This window comes from Ostrinia furnacalis, unplaced genomic scaffold (genome assembly GCF_004193835.3).
Source record: "Ostrinia furnacalis isolate ACB-3 unplaced genomic scaffold, ASM419383v2 OfSCF7464, whole genome shotgun sequence".
Taxonomy (NCBI): domain Eukaryota; kingdom Metazoa; phylum Arthropoda; class Insecta; order Lepidoptera; family Crambidae; genus Ostrinia; species Ostrinia furnacalis.
This window is the reverse complement of record NW_021137703.1, coordinates 1251246-1274079: the sequence shown is the minus strand read 5'-3', so window position 1 is coordinate 1274079 and position 22834 is coordinate 1251246. Positions and strand designations below refer to the sequence as shown.

The window sequence follows — 22834 nt, the reverse complement described above, 5'->3', positions numbered from 1 at the left end:
CACACATCGAACGCGCTGAATTTCATGACGTCATCTGCCCGAGCTTTTTAGGGAATGCGGATCGTTCAGTGCGGATAGGTGCGCGATCGTAGATAAAGATTTATAAAATGTGGCGCGGACAGGTGCGCGTCCGTCCACCTTTAGGCAGAAACCCTACATAAAATGAACCACTATAAGGTTTTAGCCTAAGGGCGTAAATAGAAGAATTAATAAGAATTATTTGGATGCTTCATGAAAATCATGAATGGTAATTTCAGAATTACTTTGTTAATTTTACTTATGAGTAAGTAATGTAAGTTGTCAACAAATGGCAATGCCAGATTTTGTATGGAAGGTGGCGTCTTTTTTTTTTTCGCGCGGCCATCGACCAAACTTTGTTTTTTGATTACAAAATAGTGTAATAAACCAAACTTACTATGGCATGTATACCTCTAAACTCAGTCTGAACTGAGTTACGAGCATTAGAAGTTTAATGATTTTCATACTAGATTTGCTTTTTGCGCGCAAGTTTTGAAAGAAATTGCAACAAAATATTGCGCTATTTTTTTATTGCGCTGATTCTGCTGCATACTGATGTCTGGAGCCTTTAATGGATGGTATTGTTTGTTTACACATACAATGTTATTATTTTGTTGCAATTTCTTACAAAACTTGCGCTCAAACAGCAAATCTAGTATGAAAATCATCAAACGTCTGATGCTCGTAACTCAGTTCAGACTGAGTTTGGAGGTATACATGTCATAATAAGTTTGGTTTATTACACTATTTTGTAATCAAAAAACAAGGTTTGATCGATGGCCGCGCGAAAAATAAAGACGCCAATTTCCGGCATTGTCTTTTAAAAGTTACTCTGTATTAATTATCTGTCTATCTATAATAATTATAATACCTAATTAATTATTCAACTGTACAATTTAGGCTTGGAATAAGTACTCACTCGTATTTACGTTGAAGTAAAATGATACTACATCCCATTGGTATCATAGCCATAATTATGATACTTGTACCGATTACTATAACTAGGCACTTAGATTACATCAGTATCAAATAAGTCTATCGATAGCTATTAGTCTAATTTTTAATTTGAGTTAATTTACTGCCGAACTTATTTATTTAGTAGGTACTTGTTAAGTAAAATCGTCGAACATTAACACTTTGACCAATAGAAATCCTAGTCTTTTTGACTAGGTACATTAGTCGATCCTACTGTCTTTTTGCATAACTCAGTTTGGTGAAATACAGACCCATTGATTCGAGGGTGATCTTATACGTTAAGGCAGGATTCACATTGACCGGCGCAAGTCGGCGCGCAGCGCAGCGTCCGTTCGGCCAAAAATGCGGTGGAACGCGCGTATCCGCTGGAATACGCTCGGAGCCGACCGGCTTCCGACGCATGCTCGCGCATCAGTTCATCAGTTGTATGCAGTTACGATTCAAGAACTTTTAATAAGACAGGATTCACGTATTCGTAATTTATAGACAATTTAAAATGAAGAACCAGAATGAAGTGTCCTTTTTAGGTGTGATTTCGAATTGTTGGGGAATGGTGTCAAATTGTCTATTCATTCGCGTTTCATCTCCAGTCGCGCGCGACTCGCGCTCCAATTTAATTCTAGCTGATGTGCAATGGACAAGTTTCCAATTTTTTTCTTTTCATAAAACTTGAAAATGTAAATAAAACTAATAATAATTGTGAAAGAATCATGAAAATATCTCTACAAATAAAAAAGTTACAGGGCTCTAAAGTTGCGCATACAAATATTTGCGCCATTTTGATCGGTATAGTCACGACAGTCATTCGGAGTACAAACAGTAAATCACCCCTGGGCCCCGATTGCGCTAAATATTTTCAACTACAACGCGACTAGACGACGAACGAAATTATTCACATATTCGTATATACTAAGAGCTAGTGAACGCCAGACCTACGTCATTTTATAAAAGCTGAAAGTTTGTCAGCGTATGCTCCCAATATAGGATATGATGTTGGTGAATTATGAAGTTTGGGTCGTGGTGGTTTTGGGAGCTACCCTAAAAAAACTGTCTTTCAAGGAGTTGGAACTGTCAAAACTGTCTGGCTGTTGGGGAAAATACTTCTAATTATTGTCCAAATATTATACATAAAAATCAGATTTAATGGTATAACGTTAGTAGAATTACAGTCTTTTGAATTTACAGAAAAAGCCAAAGAATAAAATCAGATTTTTATGTATAATATTTGGGCAATAATTAGAAGTATTTTCCCCAACAGCCAGACAGTTTTGACAGTTCCAACTCCTTGCCAGACAGTTTTTTTAGGGTAGCTTCCAAAGCCACCACGACCCAAACTTCATAATTCACCAACATTATATCCTACTAGCTTTCCGCCCCCGGCTTCGGCGCGCTTGTTATATCCTATATTAGGAGCATACGCTGACAAACTTTCAGCTTTTATAAAATGACGTAGGTCTGGCGTTCACTAGCTCTTATAGATGACCCACGCTGAACTGTCCCGCCAAACTCAATGACAGGGGGGCGCTACCATCGTTCAACTATATGGTTTCCAACATGGCAAAAATCTGAACCAGCGATCCGGTATTGACGGTGGCGCCCCACTGTCAATGTCATCGACAGGACAGTCCAGTATTTTGGAACTATAGTCTAGTATTGCGGTGTCGCTTTGACAGCTAGTTCAAACGAAAACAAAATGCAACTGTTCTGCTTCTTTGTGTAAAAGCTGAAAGAAAGCTACTTTTTCTCAAACCCAAGTCAAACTCCCTCACGAACATTGCTGTGGATAGTAAAAAAATAAGGTGTTCGGACTTTTATTGGAAAGTGATTAATTCCGTTATTTCGTCTTTACCGCGATACCGAATTTGCACCTCAGCTGGAATGAAAAACGGCGCGCAACTGGTGAAGAAGCGGCAATGAATTGGAGACGTTAAAAATTAGCGCAATCGGGGCTCTGTCTGAGCCCCGATTACGGTAACTTTTAACGTCTACAATCCAGACGCGTTTCTGATTCTGCGATACGATTGGTCAAAACAGCTGACGTACGCTGTTGAACGACCAATCGTATCGCAGAATCGAGAAGCGTGTCTGGATTGTTGACGTTAAAAATTACCGTAATCGGGGCTCTGGTCCAGTGCTGTTGACAGATCCATTTTTTTTTTTAAATCTAGTAGTTTTTAATTTTTCAGCCAGGGTCACTCAAGATTCTTTCTTAGGGCAAATTTTTCAGTAGTCGGATAACTTTTAACTGAAGAATAAACTTGTCATTTTGACACATTGCCCATACTGAAACTGTCAATGTGACAAACTTATTCTTCAGTTAAAAGTTATCCGACTATTGAAAAATCGGCCCTTAGTAAAAACTAGCTGACCCGGCGAACTTTGTTCCGCCTTAATGGCAATAAATAAGCAGACTTTTTTTTAAATTTCGAACGGGATAAAAAGTATCCTATGTCCTTCTCCTGGCTCTAGGGAGGTACCCTGACAATTTTCAGCTAAATCGGTTCAGCCGTTCTTGAGTTATAAGCGAAGTAACTAACACGACTTTCTTTTATATATATAAGATATTGTAACCTTTTTTGACATATCTAAGACCGGTATCACGGTAAAGTTCTAACGGTAAAGCTAACAAAGACGAACAGATTTATGCACTTTTCATTAAAAGTCCGAACACCTTATTTTTTAAACTAAAATTACTAGAACACAGCAATTGTTCGTGAAGCGTTTGACTTGCGTTTGAGTAAAAGTAGATTTCTGTCAGCTTTTAGGCCGAGTCCGCACTACGGTTAGACCGCTGCCGCATGATTTTATAACCAAGTAATATACCTACTAATGCAAACGTCCGCACTGCGGCATTTTCCCGCGTATACGTTTTAGGGCTTATTGGATTTGTCAAAAAGCGGATTTTCGTACGTCATTTCAATCGCGTTGCAGTTCGCTTCCGCACACTGTTAACTATCCATTTCTGTTTTTGCTCTCGCTCTCATCAAATGGTAATACTTTGCGATATAACGAGACGACATGACAGGTAATGGATAGTTAACACTGTTGCCGAAGCTGGTACATTGCGTTAATCTTGTACTATGCAAAATGCACCGAAATAATGTAGGTAGGTTTTATTAAGTAGGTACGCGAATACTTGGCTACACACGTCGCGATAGCGCAAATCTTCGTGTTATCGCGATGTGTGTGATCCAGTCCAGTAGACCCATGCGCAAGAGAAAGAAGTTCAAATCTTTTTTTTATTGTTGGAATTTGTAAGTACCTCTGTAGAAAAGTTTTTGTATATTTTGAGCTTTAATCAATCCTATCTGTTTGAGTGTTTGATCACCCACGAACCACGAATGGGTCACTTTTTATTTAAGTATGTAGGTACCTAAGTACTCAAGCATCAAAACACGAAATAATGTAACACTAAATTATTTTTTATGTTGTTAGTTAGTAGGTAAGTAACTAGTTTCAAGCCTAAAGTGTAGAAGAAAGCAAATCAATGTAGTCAGTAAATATAAATTAAAATGAGACTTTTTATCAATAAAAATAATTCAAATTCTGTTTCTGTTATTTTAATTCACAGAGCCTATGGGTTGTTACCTACTAGATTATGAAAAGTTAAATCCTATAGATACAGTGTGTCCGGTCAGCTGCAGTGTCCGACCCGTTAGGGCGCAGTAATATGATCAATTTTATCGACAAATCCTATTTTCTCCACACTCCATTGGTTTTTGACTCTGGGTGTATTCCAGGGTTCGAAAATATCCTTATGATATGAGTATTTCTAAAAAAAAATGTACATTTTGAAAAAAAAAAGTGTGCTTTGAAACAGTTCAAAAGTTTTATATTTAAATCATCACACAAAATAAACACACACACAATTTTAAAGGAGGAATATTAATATTTAAGATAACGAAGAATTATAGTTATAATCCTACTTATTACCAAATATTTAGATATTTTAAAAATAGTCCTTTTTTACCTTTCATACAAAAACCTGTTTGCCACCCTAGCTTTTTCATGTATTTTTGTTTCATAAAATGCGATACGTAACTAAATTAGGTATTGTAAATTTCTTTGTATTATCGTTCTACAGTAATCGCAGTTTCTGTATCAAATTGATTTTCTATGGTGTGTCATAATGAATTGTCAATTTAAAGCAAAAAAACAAAATGAGTCGCTCTCATTTACTATTTCGTTATTTACTCTTTAGTTACGATTTATTTCTACTTTCCCATGGTTTCTGAACAATTCCGTATTTATTTTACACGGACAACAATAGCTGCACTCTGAATGGCTATTGGCCTGACGTCTCCGCTATAACATCTATCGCGAAAATTAGTGAAAACGTGTGTTTTGTGGGATTACTTTTTCGTAACAGGCAGTAAAATCAGCGATTTTATATAGAACGGTAAGTCTTATCAGTGATTGAAAAATGTCATGAATACCGGAAGCCAATTATTATCACCTTCGTCGATTATGAGAAAGCATTCGACTCAGTGGAAGCATGGGCAGTGGAGAAAGCTCTGGCGGACAGTAGAGTTGATGAAAGGTACATCCAGCTCATTAAACACCTTCAGCTATCCGGAACATCCTCGATACGCCTCCATAAGTTAACCAATGCGTTTAGACTGGAGAGAGGAGTCCGTCAGGGTGACACCATATCGCCCAAGTTGTTCAACGCTGCCCTTGAAAATATCTTTAAAGAGTTAGATTGGACAAGCAAGGGAATAATAATCGATGGAGAAAGGCTAAACAACCTGCGATTTGCCGACGATATCGCACTGATCAGTGATAGCATTGAAGATATGATTGATATGGTAGACCAACTACAACGTGAATCAGCAAAAGTAGGGTTAAAAATGAATTTGTCAAAAACGAAAATCATGACGAACATTGAAAATGCGAAAAATCACGTCCTACCTGTAGAATTGGTCGACCACTACATCTATCTAGGCCACAAAATCACTCTGAATTCTGAGAATCAGGTTGCGGAAGTAGGAAGGCGCATCGGACAAGCTTGGGCGGCATTCGGGGTAAACAGCCATGTTCTACGCTCCAAGAAAATTGCTCAACACCTAAAGACCAAGGTGTTCAACCAGTGTGTACTGCCGGTCTTCGTGTATGGGATGGAGACCACGACGCTGACAGAAAAGTCTGCTGAGAGACTCCGAGTCGCACAACGAGCAATGGAAAGACAGATGCTTGGCGTCTCCCTACAAGATCACAAAACGAACGAGTGGATCAGAGAAAAGACGAGGATCAGCGACGTGGTGGAAGAGATAGAGAGCCGTAAATGGAGATGGGCAGGACACATTGCACGGATGAACCAGAAAATTGATATCTTCATTTTAATTATTTTAATTTTCATACAAATCGGATTTTATAAAATTTATTTTGTATGAAAATTAAAAAAATTAAAATGATGATATCAAAATTCTGACTTCACCATACTATTTATATGCGTATGTTAACATGGGCTAGTGTCGGCTCATATACCCATTTACCTAACACTCTGTATATCATAAATATCCTTGATATACACCGTGTTACTTTGCATTCTTGCCATATTCACAGAGATAAAAGTAGGGAACAATACCTAATATTTAAGATAAACAAGAGACTCCCATAAATAAAGAACACTAAGATTTTAGTAAATTTGGTTTTTCAGTACAAATTGGAATAAACCAATTTTGTCTCGCACGTTCTACAGGTGCAAGTGGAATAAACCTAGTGGGCGTGGCCTAGTTCTTAATAATCTGTTGTTTTATGGCTCTGGGTACCAGCCTTTTTATCCAGTCATAATAATTATTTTGAAATACTCTTTAGTTGATTTCGATTTTCCTTTCTACTTTACGGGCTTAGGACCGTCAAAAATACGTGATAATTATTAGGGTTTTAATTAATTTATAACATTGTACCCTATTTTTACAAATTAATAAATTAAGTATGAAATGAAATCAACTTATTCACAATTAATTATTTATTTATAAGTTCCTACTTACAAAGTTTACGTACTGCGAAGCAAGTGTTCAAAGTGTTCTCCGTTCTGATGAAAGCACAGTCTAGCACGGCGAAGCGTAGGTTTTTCGCTTTAGTTTTCGCAACACATAAACGTTTTGTGTCACAGTTTCACTAAAACAATCCTTTCATGTAACGCGTTTACACTGTTAATATCTCTTCTGCGCATACCAGTCGTTTCAAGTCACTTCAAAAATCCATTGGTGTCAGGTCCGAGGATCGTGGTGGCCAAGCTACTGGACCCCTCGTCCAATCCACTGTTCACCAAAAGTATTATTTGCGTACCTGACGTCTTTATTGTGGGGGAGCACCATCCTGCTGGTAGTAGGGCATTTGGTGTAACGCTAAGGGTACGTTATCAAGCATTTCGTCTAAGACGTCTTGCAGACACTCCAAGCACCATTTTGATTAAATTATTCGTTGTTTGAATACACTTTAGTCATTTTTGTATTATTTATAACGTGATTTGTGATTGATGGATTTCTCGGTTATTTAAAAGTGTCAAAAAGACATTTTAAAGACAATAGATTGCAAATAGATATTTAAAAATACAATAAAAAGTAAAAAAGTCTCCATCGCCATCGCCAACAAGTGATGTGCATGCGTTACGATAATTAGTGGTGTGTTTAACAGGTTGTCGATAAAATAAAATACTCAAGATAAAAAAAAATTTTTTTTCGGGCATTATTTTTTTACGGATTTGTGTTCAGTATCAGTAATATAGTAACCTCTGTAAATATGGCAAGAATGCAAAGTAACACCCTGTATATCAGATATACACCACTAAATTTTTATCACCGAAAAAAAATATTCTGGATAATGAGTTATTAATACTGATCCCATTTGTGCAAAAAAAAAGTTGAATAAAGTGACTCAAAATTTCCTCCTAAAATTGGTAATTTATGGACACACGCGTCGCTAGCACTATTTACGTACGATAATTTAACACTTATTAGAATTCAAAATGGTCTAAGTTAGCTAAGTATGTAATAATAACACAGAGCCCCGATTACGGTAACTTTTAACGTTTCCAATCCAGACGCGCTTCTGATTCTGCGATACCATTGGTCAAAACAGCTGACGTACGCTGTTGAACGACCAATCGTATCGCAGAATCGAGAAGCGTGTCTGGATTGTAGACGTTAAAAATTACCGTAATCGGGGCTCAGGAAGCGTGGTCGAGGCGTGAGCGAGATATACAGACAGATCGATGCAACGTGCGAGCGCGTACGACTACTCTAACGAGCAGCGGAGTGACAAAGCTGTGACGCGTAAAATACGGACTAAAGATTTTATGAAAAAATTAACTTTATGAAAAACATTTCTTTTTCTTTTGCTTTAAATTTTTCACACATTTCTACATAACCTGTTAAATTTTTTTCGGTGATAAAAATTTTGTGGTGTATATCTGATAAATATCGGATATTTATGATATATCGGATATACAGGGTGTTACTTTGCATTCTTGCCATATTTACAGAGGTTACTATATTACTGATACTGAACACAAATCCGTAAAAAAATAATGGCCGAAAAAAATATTTTTTAATCTTGAGTATTTTATTTTATCGACAATGTGTTAAACACACCACTAATTATCGTAACGCATGCACATCACTTGTTGGCGATGGCGATGGAGACTTTTTTACTTTTTATTGTATTTTTAAATATCTATTGCAATCTATTGTCTTTAACCCTTTCAGACCTGAATTATTTTTTTTCACCCGATCAATTTAGTAAAATTTATGCAACTAAAGTATAGTAAGGTATGTAAGAAAAAAATAATGAAAAAAATCCTAGTGTTATACTTTTCGAGAAAATGCATTTTCTTTTTATGTCTACAAATGTGGCCATCCGTCTCACGTGAAAAAAACTTATAGGATTAACAGTGTTATTGAAATAATAGAACTTACTTTTATGGAACACTTTTTAATTAGTTTTTTATAAAAAAAATCATTTTTTTATCTAAATAACAAAATTAAATATCTTCTATCANTTCGAAGTAAAACAAGCATTTTAGTTAAAATTAAAATTGTCTCTACCTGTAGCGGAGAATAATGTTGTGGCAGGCCTTTGTTCAAACGATCATAGCAAATGTTGTGATAGGGATAGAGACATGCAATTTTTAGTTTTACAAAGATAATACGATAGAGAATAATAAAAAGTAATAAAAACCACCTGTTATAGGGGCATTTTTTGGAGAAATTTATCAAATAACCAAAAAAATACGAATTTATAAGCAGATTTTTTTCAAAAAGTATCATTTTTTATTATTTGTTGGCATTTTTTGTGTATTTTATGTATTTTTTTAGTATCGCCTGTTATTTAGCATTATTACTGTTTTTATTTTATCAGAATATACCTCTTAGTTTAAAAGTTATTACGTTTTCTTTACAATAAATAATTGGAAGAAAAAAAATTCTATAAAAAAATTAAAAAAAAATCTCAAAAAATTTTTGACCTCTTTTTTGTCGATAAAAGTAGGTCTAGTTTCATCTATTTTTATATGTACACTTTAACGTGACTCACACTGTATATCCGATATACAGGGTGTTAGGTAAATGGGTATATGAGCCGACACTAGCCCATGTTAACATGGGCATATAAATGGTATGGTGAAGTCAGAAAATTGATCTATCTATCTCTATCTATGTCAGCCTTTGGGTTCGCCTTCGAACATAGGCCTCCTCTTCAACCCTCCACCGTTTTCTGTCCCTGGCCACACGCATCCAGTTGGTGCAGTCCTGTTGTCCCCCCTGCTTGGCCCCCCTAGGGGAGCCAACAGGATTTCGAAATCCTGTTGTCCCCCCTGGCTAGGGGAGACAACAGGACTAGTTTTTAATCAATGATTTGAGGACTGTTGTCCCCCCTGGCAAAAATTATTTAAAAGCCATAAAATGTTATAACATTTAAGAAGGACTGGAGTACCTGAATGAATGGCAAATTGCCAAACTGAATACCTAAACGTATGTCAAATAATATTAACATTTGGATAACGAAAAAAATATAAGTTCTTGGTACCGGTACTATTTCAGACTATTTCAAAATCTGCTTTACTTGCTTTTGACAAAATCGTTATGAATTATCCCTACTAAATAATATTATAAATGCGAAAGTAACTTTATCTTTTTTTATAAATAAATATAAACATATTATTATAGCGGACAAAGCCGTAGGCAAAAGCTGAGTACCTCTATTATGCTATTCTCATGTATAAAAAATATTATCTAGGTACTGTAAAGTTTATCAAGTGTAAGTAAAAATCCGTTTAGTAGTTTTTACGTAAAAGAGTATCAAACATCCATACTCACAAAGTTCCGCATTTACTTACAACATTAGTAGGTAGGATGCTAAAACTGAATAATTTTAAATCTATACTTAATATTATAAAGCTGAAGAGTTTGTTTGTTTACTTGAACGCGCTAATCTCAGGAACTATCGGTACGATTTGAAAAATTCTTTCAGTGTTAGATAGCCCATTTATTGAGGAAGGCTATAGGCTATATACTATCACGCTACGAGTAAGTAATAGGTGCAGAGCAAAAATGAAAAATGTTGCGAAAACGGGTTTTCATGCATACGAAGTCGCGGGCACAGCTAGTTAATCATAATATTCAACAAATTACTTGCTCAGTGACAGTGATTCAACTAGCAGCCGCCCGCAATAAATCATTTTCTAAAGGTTCCTGTGCAATTAAACTACCCACGATTTCACTACCCTCGTTTGATGGTTCATACGACCAGTGGTTGGAATATCGTGATACATATCTGTCTCTGATACATAACTCTAAAGAAATAGATAATGTTCAAAAATTTCATTATTTGCGTTCTTCTCTCACGGGTAATGCATTGATGGTTATTAAATCATTGGAGTTTTCATCTGAAAATTATATCATAGCATGGGATCTATTGGAAAATAGATATAACAATAATCGTTTACTTGTCCAAAATCATGTCAAGGCGTTGTTTAATATTGCATCACTAAATAAGGAATCATCAGTGCAGATTCGTAAGCTGATTGATAACATTTTGAAAAATATGCGTGCCCTTAAGACCTTAGGTGAGCCAACTGAGTCTTGGGATACTTTAATTATTTATTTAATCACTTCTAAATTAGACTCATGCACTGAGCGTGAATGGGAATACTACAAAGGTACTCTCACACAAACACAGTCTGGCACACGTTTAAAATTAAATGATATTTTAGATTTTCTTAAAAATAGGGCGGATGTCTTAGAAACGATTAATTTATCTCACAGTAAAGGTAGCACGACGTCTGATAACAACATTAAAAACCGGTTGAATACTCAAAATAAATCACATAGTTTTGTAACAACACAAAATAAACAATCAAACACATTAAACAAAAATAATTCAAAGCGTTCACGTAATTGCAGTATGTGTAACGATACTCATCCACTATACGCATGCAATTCATTTTTGAATTTGTCAGTTAAAGATAAAATTAGTTTTTTAAAAGAGAAAAAGCTATGCTTTAATTGTTTACGCGCCGGCCATATTTTATCTGAATGTTGGTTCGGCCCATGTAAAATATGTAATCAAAAACACAACAGCTTAATTCATAGTGATGACGCTTCAACATCATCAGCTATGGTGCAAGTTTCAGAGTCACAGAATGCAGTCGGTTCGCATTCTAGTAACACAAACTTATTGCATTCAGCAGCACACGCATCAAATACGCATAAAATTAATACTTCTCATTCATTATTAGAGAATGTATTGTTATCCACAGCTTTGGTTGAAATAGCAGATGCAAATAATACCTATCACACTACTCGCGCTTTATTAGATAATGGTAGTCAGCACTGCTTCATTAGTCAATCATTATGTCAAAAATTAAACGTTCCATTAATACAGTCCACTGTTCAGGTCACTGGTGTTGGTAACTCAGTGACTCATTCATCAAAATCGTGTGACATAAATCTAAAATCAAAATACACAGATTATAGTACTCGCTTAAAATGTTTAGTTTTGTCTCAAATCACGGCCCAATTACCTGCACTAAATAGTAAATTGCAAATTAGTGTTCCAAAAAATATTCAGTTAGCCGATCCGTATTTTCAATCTCAAACTGAAATTGAGTTGTTAATAGGTGCAGATAAATTTTGGGACTTATTAAACGATGGCTTAATTCGCTTAAATAGTGGCCCGTATTTGCAAAATACTAAATTGGGATGGATAATATCTGGTCCAATAAAAAATAAAACATTTACTCGCATAAATAGGGTTCAGTGTAATTATTCACAATCATTAGATACTCAACTTAGAAAATTTTGGGAGTTGGAAGAAATCACTTCATGCAATAAACTCACAAAAGACGAATTAATATGCGAAAAATTATTCAATGAAACGACGTATCGAGACGATGCGGGCAGATTTTTTGTGCGCATTCCATTGGCTAAGGCCAGCGACACACTAGGAGATTCATACGCACTCGCACAAAATAGATTTTTCGCTCTTGAACGTAAACTAGATCGTAGTTCACCTGAATATAAAAAACTATATTGTGATTTCATGAATGAATATATACAATTGGGACATATGACTCGCATTAATAATTATACATTTCCAAATTATTTTTTGCCTCATCATGGTGTGTTGCGCGAACACAGCACCACCACAAAACTACGAGTTGTATTTGATGCAAGTGCGAAAACTACATCAGGTCAGTCGCTTAACGACATACAATTAATAGGTCCTTGTTTGCAAAATGACGTTTTCTCTATATTACTGCGTTTTCGTCAGTTTAATTATGTAGCATGCGCTGACATTGAGAAAATGTACAGGCAAATCAATATTCAATCCGACCAAAGAAATCTTCAATTAATTATTTGGCGTGAAAATAAATCAGATGAACTCGGTGTATACCAGCTTAATACCGTTACATACGGCACGGCGTCTGCGCCGTACCTTAGCATTCGATGCATCAAACAGCTGGCGTTAGAATGCGAGGATGACGTAATTAAACGCATTATTGACGAGGATTTTTTCGTTGATGATTTGGTAACAGGTCACGATAATAAAGACACTTTAATGGACATTTGTGGTAAAGTTTCAGACATTTTAAAGTCGGCATGTTTTCCCTTACGTAAATGGATGTTTAATCTAGAACCTTCCCATAGTAAAATTACAAAAGAATTATCAATAGATAAAAATTGTTCAACAAAAACGCTTGGGTTGGGTTGGTCTCATTCTGAAGATTTATTACACTTTACTACAAAAATTGATCCTAACTTTACCAATGTTACCAAGCGCATAATTTTATCTGTTATCTCACAAATCTATGATCCGTTGGGTTTATTATCGCCAGTAATTATAATAGCAAAAATATTATTGCAAAGGCTATGGCTTTGCAAGCTGGGCTGGGACGACTCCGTGCCTAATGATATTTGTAATGAGTGGCATAATTTTATTAACACATTTCAGTGCTTACAAAACATACGCATACCACGTCACGTGAGGGAACCCCATTCTAAATACACGGATTTGCACATATTTACAGACGCATCACAGGACGCGTATGGGGCCTGCGCGTACGTGAGTACTTACAGCGATGATTCACCAGTGCTAGTCAGGTTACTTTGTGCGAAAAGCAAAGTCGCTCCTATTAAGCCAGTCACTATGCCACGGCTTGAACTTTGCGGTGCCTTAGTCGGGGCTAAATTATTTAAGAAAATTAGTGAGTCATGGAGAATAAGTTTTAATAATGTTTATTTTTGGTCAGATTCAATGATTGTCGTCAGCTGGGTCAAAATGTCTCCAAATCTATTGAAACCTTTTGTTCAAAACCGAGTGGTACAAATAAATGATTTGACCGGTGAGTTGCCGTGGCGACATGTCGCGGGCAAAGATAACCCGGCCGATCTGTTGTCACGTGGACTACCACTCGATGCATTACAACAATCAGATATTTGGTGGCACGGGCCAGAGTTTTTGCGTGAAATTAAAAATGAATCTAGTCAAAATGATGTTCAAGTTCTTGATATGTGTGAAATACCGGAGTTAAAATCAAATAATTGCACAATATCATGTTTAGCTAAATTAAATAATGCATTTCCTTTTGAACGTTTCTCTAATTGGAATCGAATGAGACGCACAATGTGTTATGTGTTGCGATTTATTAATAATTTGCGCATAAAAAACAAATCGCAGCGCAGCAGCGGCCCATTCTCATCGAAAGAGCTTACTGAGTCGGTAAATGTTTTAGCAAAATTTGCACAACAAGAATCACATCCAGATGTTTACCACGCTTTAGTAAATAACCTACCTATAAAATCTAGACATATTTCCGGTCTGGACGTTTTTTTGGACAATTCGGGTCTTATTAGAGTGGGAGGAAGATTGCAAAATTCTGAACATTATTCTTATAATAAAAAACACCCTATACTTTTAAGCTCAAAGCATATTTTCTCTCAACTTTTGTTTCGATTTGAACACATTCACTTACTTCATGCTGGACCTCAGCTGCTTCTTGCCACTATTAGAGACAGTTGGTGGGTACTCAGAGGGCGAGATTTGGCGAAGCAAACTGTACATAAGTGCATTTCGTGTACACGTCAAAGAGGAAAGACATTAAATATAAAAATGGGTAACTTACCATCTGAACGACTAGAGCCAGGGTATCCATTTCAGCGTTGTGGGGTTGATTACGCAGGACCTGTGTTCATTTTAAATCGAAGGGGAAGGGGGGCAAAATTGAGCAAATGTTATATATGCCTATTTGTTTGTTTTACTACTCGTGCAGTGCATTTAGAGTTAGTAACGAGTCTCAGTTCTGAAGCATATTTATTAGCTTTAAGAAGGTTTTTGTCTCGTCGCGGAAAGCCAGCGGAAATATTTTCCGACAACGGAAAAACCTTTGTAGGCGCTTTAATTTTTTTTCACCCGATCAATTTAGTAAAATTTATGCAACTAAAGTATAGTAAGGTATGTAAGAAAAAAATAATGAAAAAAATCCTAGTGTTATACTTTTCGAGAAAATGCATTTTCTTTTTATGTCTACAAATGTGGCCATCCGTCTCACGTGAAAAAAACTTATAGGATTAACAGTGTTATTGAAATAATAGAACTTACTTTTATGGAACACTTTTTAATTAGTTTTTTATAAAAAAAATCATTTTTTTATCTAAATAACAAAATTAAATATCTTCTTTCATCATCATCATCATCATATCATCATCTCAGCCATAGGACATCCACTGCTGAATACAGGATAGGAATAAAGTCCTATAAGACTCCCCCAATGGTTTCCATGTTGCTCGGTTGGTAGCGGCCTGCGTCCAGCGCTTTCCTGCTTCCTTTATGATGTCGTCGGTCCACCTTGTGGGTGGACGTACCACGCTGCGTTGTTCCGGTACACAGCCTCCACTCCAGAACGTTGCTGCCCCTTCGGCCGTCAGTTCTGCGTACTATGTGCCTTGCCCATTGCAAATTCAGCGTGCTAATCGGTCGGGCTAGTCAGCGACTTTAGTTCATTTACGGATCTCTTCATTTCTGATTCGATCTCGTAAAGAAACACCGAGCATAGCCCTATCCATAGCACGCTGTGCCTCTTTGAGCTTCTGTATAAGGCCTATAGTGAGAGGCCACGTTTCCGAACCATAAGTCGTTAATGGTAACACACATTGGTTGTACCTACACTTTAGTCTTCAGGCACTGAGGTATTTTGGACGAAAAGATGTTGCGTAATTGCTCGAACGCTGCCCAGCCGAGTTGGATTCGACGAATGACCTCTTTCTAGAAATTGGACCTACCTAGCTGAATCGTTTGTCCGAGGTAGACATACTGTCAATAATTTCGAGGAATAGATCAATGGCTTCTCCAAATTTCTCTTAGTCATCTGAAGATAGCAGAAAATCCGAAAGATTTCCGTCATCAAGTGTTCTCAAGGCCTCTGGTGAGAACATTTTGACAGTATTATTACCTATCTGGATATAAAAAAATGATTTAAATAATTATTTAATATATTATATTATTTCTGACATAAATGTATTTTTGAACAATAAAAAAGTTGAAAAAAAAAAGAATTTACAATAAAACCGTTATCACTTGGAACAATTTCAAAATGCTCAGTTGCCTCCTGATGGGATCATTTGAGTACAAATCTAAAACTCGAGATTAGTAATACAAAGACAACACAAAATACACAAATTGTATGTTCCACGTGTCCCTTGTAATAATAAATACACGCTAGTATTTATTACAGAAGATCTCTGTTACTATTTCATATTTTTTCGAAATAAAATAAAGAGCTCACCTGCACAGTTCAAATCACGCTCGGGCACTGGTTGAAACTTGTCAATTAGTGCTATTATACCATGAGAGATGGCGTTAAAAGTACTGAATTACAGTCAAATTTTTTAGAAATCAGCAGAAATGTCATCAAAAATGGCCAACTGACATAAAAATATTTTTTGTCTGTGAACTAGTGATGCGACAAAACCTCTCGATAATCGCGAAGTGAAATTATTGTAGTACTTACTACATACTATTTATATGACCATGTTAACATGGGCTAGTGTCGGCTCATATACCCATTTACCTAACACCCTGTATAGTTATACATTAATAGTTTTCGTGGATAAAAGACAATGCCGGAAATTGGCGTCTTTTTTTTTCGCGCGGCCATCGACCAAACTTTATTTTTTGATTACAAAATAGTGTAATAAACCAAACTTACTATGACATGTATACCTCTAAACTCAATCTGAACTGAGTTACTAGCATTAGAAGTTTGATGATTTTCATACTAGATTTGCTTTTTGTGCGCAAAGTTTTGTAAGAAATTGCAACAAAATACTGAGATTGTATGTGTAAACAAACAATATCATCCATTAAAGGCTCCAGACATCATTATGGAGCAGAATCAGCGCAATAAAAAAATAGCGCAATATTTTGTTGCAATTTCTTACAAAACTTGCGCACAAAAAGCAAATCTAGTATGAAAATCATCAAATTTCTAACGCTCGTAACTCAGTTCAGACTGAGTTTAGAGGTATACATGTCATAGTAATTTTGGTTTATTACACTATTTTGTAATCAAAAAACAAAGTTTGGTCGATGGCCGCGCGAAAAAAAAAAAGACGCCACTTTCCATACAAAATCTGGCATTGCCATTTCACAACAAACAAAAAGCCAATAAAAATCATATGAATGATTTAACTGCATTTATAAAACTAGATAAAAAAATCTGAAATTTATTTCATGAAATATTTTTCCTTTGTCGTGAAGGGGTAAAAAAATATAATTATTTTTAAATATTTTGAATTTCTGGGAAAAATATTACGTCAAATCATGAGAATTCAAAACTACTATTTTTATTAGTAACCAATTAAAAACATAATAGGTATATTCAATGCCATCACATTACTACATTCAGAAAACATTATTTTTAAATTACATAGTTATTTCTTTTTTATTAATCACACTACAGCAACATCGATATCGAGATCGAGTAGTTCTAATGACACTCTTTTTTAACAAAACGAAGTCCACAATATCCGCAGGAGTGGTCACCAGGTTTATCCTGTAACAAAATGTTTGGATTAACACAAACCTACTGAGATTGTCAGTAACACACCTCTAAGTGTGTTCATTTAATTTTAAAGTGAATAGGTTCAATATGATTCAATGAGGATCAGTACTGTTGTAGAAAATTCAATAGAACTAGTATCTACGTTAATCTTTAAGATATAAGAAAGATATATCGTTTTGAATTATCCAAATCGGACCATTACTATATACCTTGATTTTTTAGAATCCAGCAGAGATGTAAACAAACACTTTCATACACAATTACACCTTAATCACTTACGTGTTCATACTAACATACACATTATTTAACAAGCCCATGAAACCAACTTTATTTTCACGTTTATATAAGTTTGAAATCAATCTTTGAAACAAATTATTTTAGCAAAATTACGTGGACGATGAAAATTTGTGAGACTTGTCAAATTGACTTGACGTTTAAAATCATGTGTTATCTCCAAATGAAGAAGGATGTTTATTTTTTTAATAAATTTCAAGTTTTTTATCGTGTTTAAGTCTAACAATAATCTATACATACATATATATGTTACGGTCAAAGTGATAAATGTGAAAATTATGAATAATCGCCGGTTATTATGAATAATTACCGCATGATTTGGTAAATGTGATTAATATGAGGTCATTTATGTGTGTAAAAAACTAAATAGGCGGCTTAGGGGGGCCCCAAGGGCCCCCCCCGCCGCACCTTAACCTATTTTTCACTTTAAATCAAAACATTATGTTATAGGCATCATGGAAAAGTAATATTATGCAAGAAACATTCCAAACTCATTATGCCAAATTATATTAATATATGATATCAAAACGTTCAAAAGTTTGGCTGTACACGAAGACGTACACAAGATGTTGTTCTCTTTTATGAAATTTGTTAGTACTAAGGTTGAATTATTAAATAATCACTGTTAAATGTGATTAATTTATCACTTTTACCGCGACTCTCGGGAATTATTCATAATAACCGGTTATTATTAATAATTTTCAATTTATCACATTAACCGTAACATATACAACAAAATGGTAACAAATTGTCTATGACTTGTCTCTGACACATCAGTGCTGTAACCTGTGAGTCATAGACAATAATCTGTAAATTTAATCGATATTATTTTAAGTATTCACTTAATCAGATTACTGATAATTTTAAATAAAAAATATACGATACTTTGTTTAGTTTTCCAGCGATAACTTCGACAATATTGGAGATAACGTAAAATTATTTTTCTACTTTTAGTGTAATCTTTTTCGGAGTCAGTTTAATTTTTAGTCGGTTTTTTATGCAGTTATGCTTACGTATTGTTCCATTGCTTATTTTCCTATATAAGTAAATAAAATAAAAGAAAATAAATATCTTCTTTCAATTGAGAATGTTACTAGGTATGCAAAATCACTTGAAACCTATGTTACAGTTAAGCTTTTACATTTACAAATACATTAGTTTTTATTTCATTCAAAAATACCCAGTAGTTATGATTTTATAGGCATTCAAAGTTCGCTTAAATATTGAGTCCCGCCTACGGTCACGTGACCCCGTGTGACGTACATTCACAGCGTCCGCTCACTAGAAAACGGATATAAACATACTTAAATAATTTTTTTTTGTAAATACAAACTTATTATACATATTAACACCTAGACCCATCACAGAAATTAAAATTGAACCAAACCCAAACTTGATGCGATTGTATCGTTTTATTGCGAATTACCTTCCAGCTCCATCATTAGACCCCGATTACTATATAGAATTAAAATACTCATCAATACAAAACGAACGAGCCCAAACTCGATGCATTTAAGTCGTTTTATTATAGAGTTCCTATGGCCACCTTCCAGCTCCATCATCAGATCAGCTCCATGTCATCATAATATTGCATGGTCATCCAAATCACATGTGTTTGCGAAATTTCAGCTTAATCGGTTGCCTGGAAGTGGGTCTTAATTCAGTTTGCAAGATTCCACCCATACAAATATGAGCCAGTCGTTGTAATATGACGTCACGCGCATAAAATGGCGGGCCGGCCGCCGCCCGCACTTTTAAAATTCCCCCCCCCCAGGCCAGAAACTGGGTATTAGCACTCATGTATTATTATGTTCAATATAAACAATCATAAAGTTATACATATATTTTTTAATACATAGCGATACCTATTTTTCACAATTGTTATTTTCAAAAATTACTGGTCGATCGATAGGTTAGTTTATTTTGATGAATAAATGTTATCAAAATTTTTTTTCTAAAACTGATAATTTAGCTGAAAAAAAATATTTTCCATCCCAAAATAGTACGCCGGCTGCGCTCGATTCGGATATAGTGACGTCACGCGGCCCTGCGTACCTTGACTTTAAGCGGCAAAAACGGCCTGTGTTTATTACTTAATATCTTCGTAAGTAATGGTCCGATTTGGATAATTCAAAAAGATATATTTTTCTTATGTCTTAAAGATTAACGTAGATACTAGTTTTATTGAATTTTCTACAACAGTACTGATCCTCATTCTGGAAATACAATAAGCCACAAAATCAAATTAATGAAAATAAAAACATACCAAGTTGATGTATACTCTTGGATGTCCTTCTGGTCCACTGCCACCATCACACCAAACAATTCTACCTGTCACTTCTTTTGGAGGAACTTCGGCTATTAAGTTAATTGCCCAATTCTGATTAACTTGTTTAGGAGCGTTCATGAATCTAACCATTCTATAATCATTTGAATCCCATTTCTGAAAAAAAAAAACAAATGCGTTAGTAAGTACCTAATACGAATGATCTGATTATAAAACAAAGCTCAAGTGCCGTTTGCATCTAATATTCAATGAATAGAAGAGTTAAATGCGTGGGAGGCGCAAAATAAAATAGTCATGAGATGTTGGACCGATGTGTTAGGATAATTTGATAGTCTATCCTTGTAGCGGAGTGTGTGGTTTTTTATTTTCTCTCTGACTGTAGGGACATATCACGTGAAGCGGACAGCAAAAATCAAGTCAGGTTTTGGATTTTTTCATATTTGGATTAAATGTATGTACTGCTGTCTGACCTGAATGGATGTGCATAGTTTTTTATGAGCGTTCAAAAATTTGATAAAATTTTAGGAACATATTTTTCGGAAGCTATTGCTGCTATTATTACAATTGATTAAAAATAAAGTAACAATTGGACTTTTTAGAATAAATAACTGTGTTTCTTACTATTTACTACAAATTTGAAATTTCTTTTTTGTTCACATAGAAAACCGGAAGTTAAGTTTTAAAATCGAATTTTACATAACTTCGGGATTTTTTAAAATTTTTATTAAAAAAATTGTATAGTTTTGAAATAATCGAGTAAGATCACTTATCGTTTCCACCCTGTATAATCCGGCTGTATCTCCAGGTCACCTAGATACATTCCATAGCAGCTCAGGTTCATACATTTACCAATTTTGGTAATAAATAGGCATTTTGTATTAGTTTTTGTATAACGCCTGAAGAAAAACAAAGGGTAATATTTTGGAGTTAAACATAGATTTCGAATAACTATTTTGTCATGACAAAAAACTGAGGTATGTCTCGTTTCTGTCGGGCCTGGGTCACAGATGACCGTTCTTCTTTGAAATTTCTTTTTTGTTCACATAGAAAACCGGAAGTAAAGTTTTAAAATCGAATTTTACATAACGTCGGGATTTTTTTAAATTTTTATTAAAAAAAATAACTAGTAGTCTATAAATAGTATCGTTTCTTTTTTGGTGCTTCTGAAAAGTTGTTTATGGTTCTGTGGATGTTATTGAAAAATGTTATTGGTGTTCAGGTATCACGTCATCAATGTGGGGTTTCATTCGTTTCAACAGTATTTTATGGCGTTGGATATGTTATTAGCATGATTGCCTTTCTAAATAACTCCTTCAATACCCTGCCAGTGATAACCTGGCGCTTTGTTTGGCATTAGGTCTTTAATTATGTGCTTTATTAATTAAACAAAAAGTAGCTTACTTAGGGTGAAATGGGCGAACTTGTATTCCTTAAATGACCCTAACTAACGTCTAACCTTCCGTCAAACATCCTGTATAAATTACCTAGGTATTGTATAGAATACCTGAATTATACACACTGCTGGTAAAGATAATATATTATTGAAGTGTGGATTTTAAGTTGTAGTTAATTTTATCTTAATTTTTTGCCAAAAACTGAACATTCCCGGCAAAAAAAGCCAAAAATTAAAAAAAAAATTTTTTTTCATAAAAAATTTTTCTAAGTCTCGTGCCCCATAGCGCCCCGTTTCCTATACTCCAACCCAAAACTGTAATATTTTCAGAATAAATAGCCTTCTATGCTATAAAATTTAATAAAAAACAAAAGTATGTACTTGGCCTGTGTGGGTGCAGATATCTTCTACTTTGTTTGAAACGTTGCGACTTAAACACGGTGTCACATATTTATAAGATTGAAGTAGCGTTTTAGATTGCAATAATCTGACTGAAGAATTCATTTTATATAGCTGTTATCCTTTGAAACTAATTCTGAAGATTACATAAAATTACACTGACTTTTCGAGGTTTGATGCATAGAGAATAATTTGATGGATGATGTGGGATGATGGCCACAGTGACATTGACAGATGATGTTTTTTTTTATTTAGTAGGCTCTGGGTGTGCTCTGGGTATATATAGATGAACTATACCGAACCGTCTCACCCGTGGTGGTGGAAAGATCGCAAATATTACCCGGAATTGATGACAGCGCCCTCCTGCAAATGACATTTTTCAGTAGTTTCCAGAGAGCAGAAATAACAGGAGTAGCAGCGCGCGTTTATTTCCATACAAAAAAATTTCGCCATTTCCTGAGGGGGACGAGGTAATGACATTTGTGTAACAGCTGATGGCGCTGAGACACTATCGATATTTTTGTCGATGAGAATCATTGCTCTATNAATAAATTTTCCAGACTGGCAAAAAAGGAAAGTGAGAAAAACTGAAAAACTTAATTTCAATTTTTATTTACAGAGCAAGAAACTATTAAAAGCCTTGTTTCGAAGGTTAACAAAAATATTCCTACACATTTTTATTATAATAAGTACTTACATTATACACATGACTTGAACAGATAGAGAAAAATGGTGAAAAATACAAATATTATTTATTATTATAGTATATAATAAGATCCAGATATTGCGAGTAGTTGGATCTTTTGGAAATCTGTAAAATAGCGGGAACTTACTTAACACGTTTATTATGTCAGGGTAAATGTGATAAATTGAAAATTATTAATAATCGCCGGTTATTATGAAT

At 35.0% G+C, this 22834-nt stretch overlaps 2 protein-coding genes across 3 annotated transcripts; one reads left to right on the top strand and one right to left on the bottom strand.

Moving 5' to 3' along the window:
- The first annotated feature begins 10679 nt into the window (after window positions 1-10679).
- LOC114364741 (uncharacterized) lies at window positions 10680-15480 on the top strand. Its single transcript, XM_028321019.1, has 3 exons — window positions 10680-13167; window positions 13246-14949; window positions 15385-15480. Exons 1-3 carry the CDS (start codon window positions 10855-10857, stop codon window positions 15478-15480), a joined length of 4113 nt encoding a protein of 1370 aa, XP_028176820.1. The 5' UTR covers window positions 10680-10854.
- A 1837-nt stretch (window positions 15481-17317) lies between these two features.
- On the bottom strand, window positions 17318-22376 carry ND-13A (NADH dehydrogenase (ubiquinone) 13 kDa A subunit). Of its 2 annotated transcripts, none has more exons than XM_028320967.1 (3): window positions 22271-22376; window positions 20118-20294; window positions 17318-17548 (listed from the first exon to the last, which is right to left on the bottom strand). In XM_028320967.1, the coding sequence occupies exons 1-3, from the start codon at window positions 22304-22306 to the stop codon at window positions 17483-17485; spliced, it is 279 nt and encodes a 92-aa protein (XP_028176768.1). In that variant the 5' UTR covers window positions 22307-22376; the 3' UTR covers window positions 17318-17482. The 2 variants fall into 2 exon arrangements, with proteins under 2 accessions (XP_028176768.1, XP_028176767.1); XM_028320966.1 differs by lacking the exon at window positions 22271-22376 and adding an exon at window positions 21913-22136.
- Between the last annotated feature and the right edge of the window lie 458 nt (window positions 22377-22834).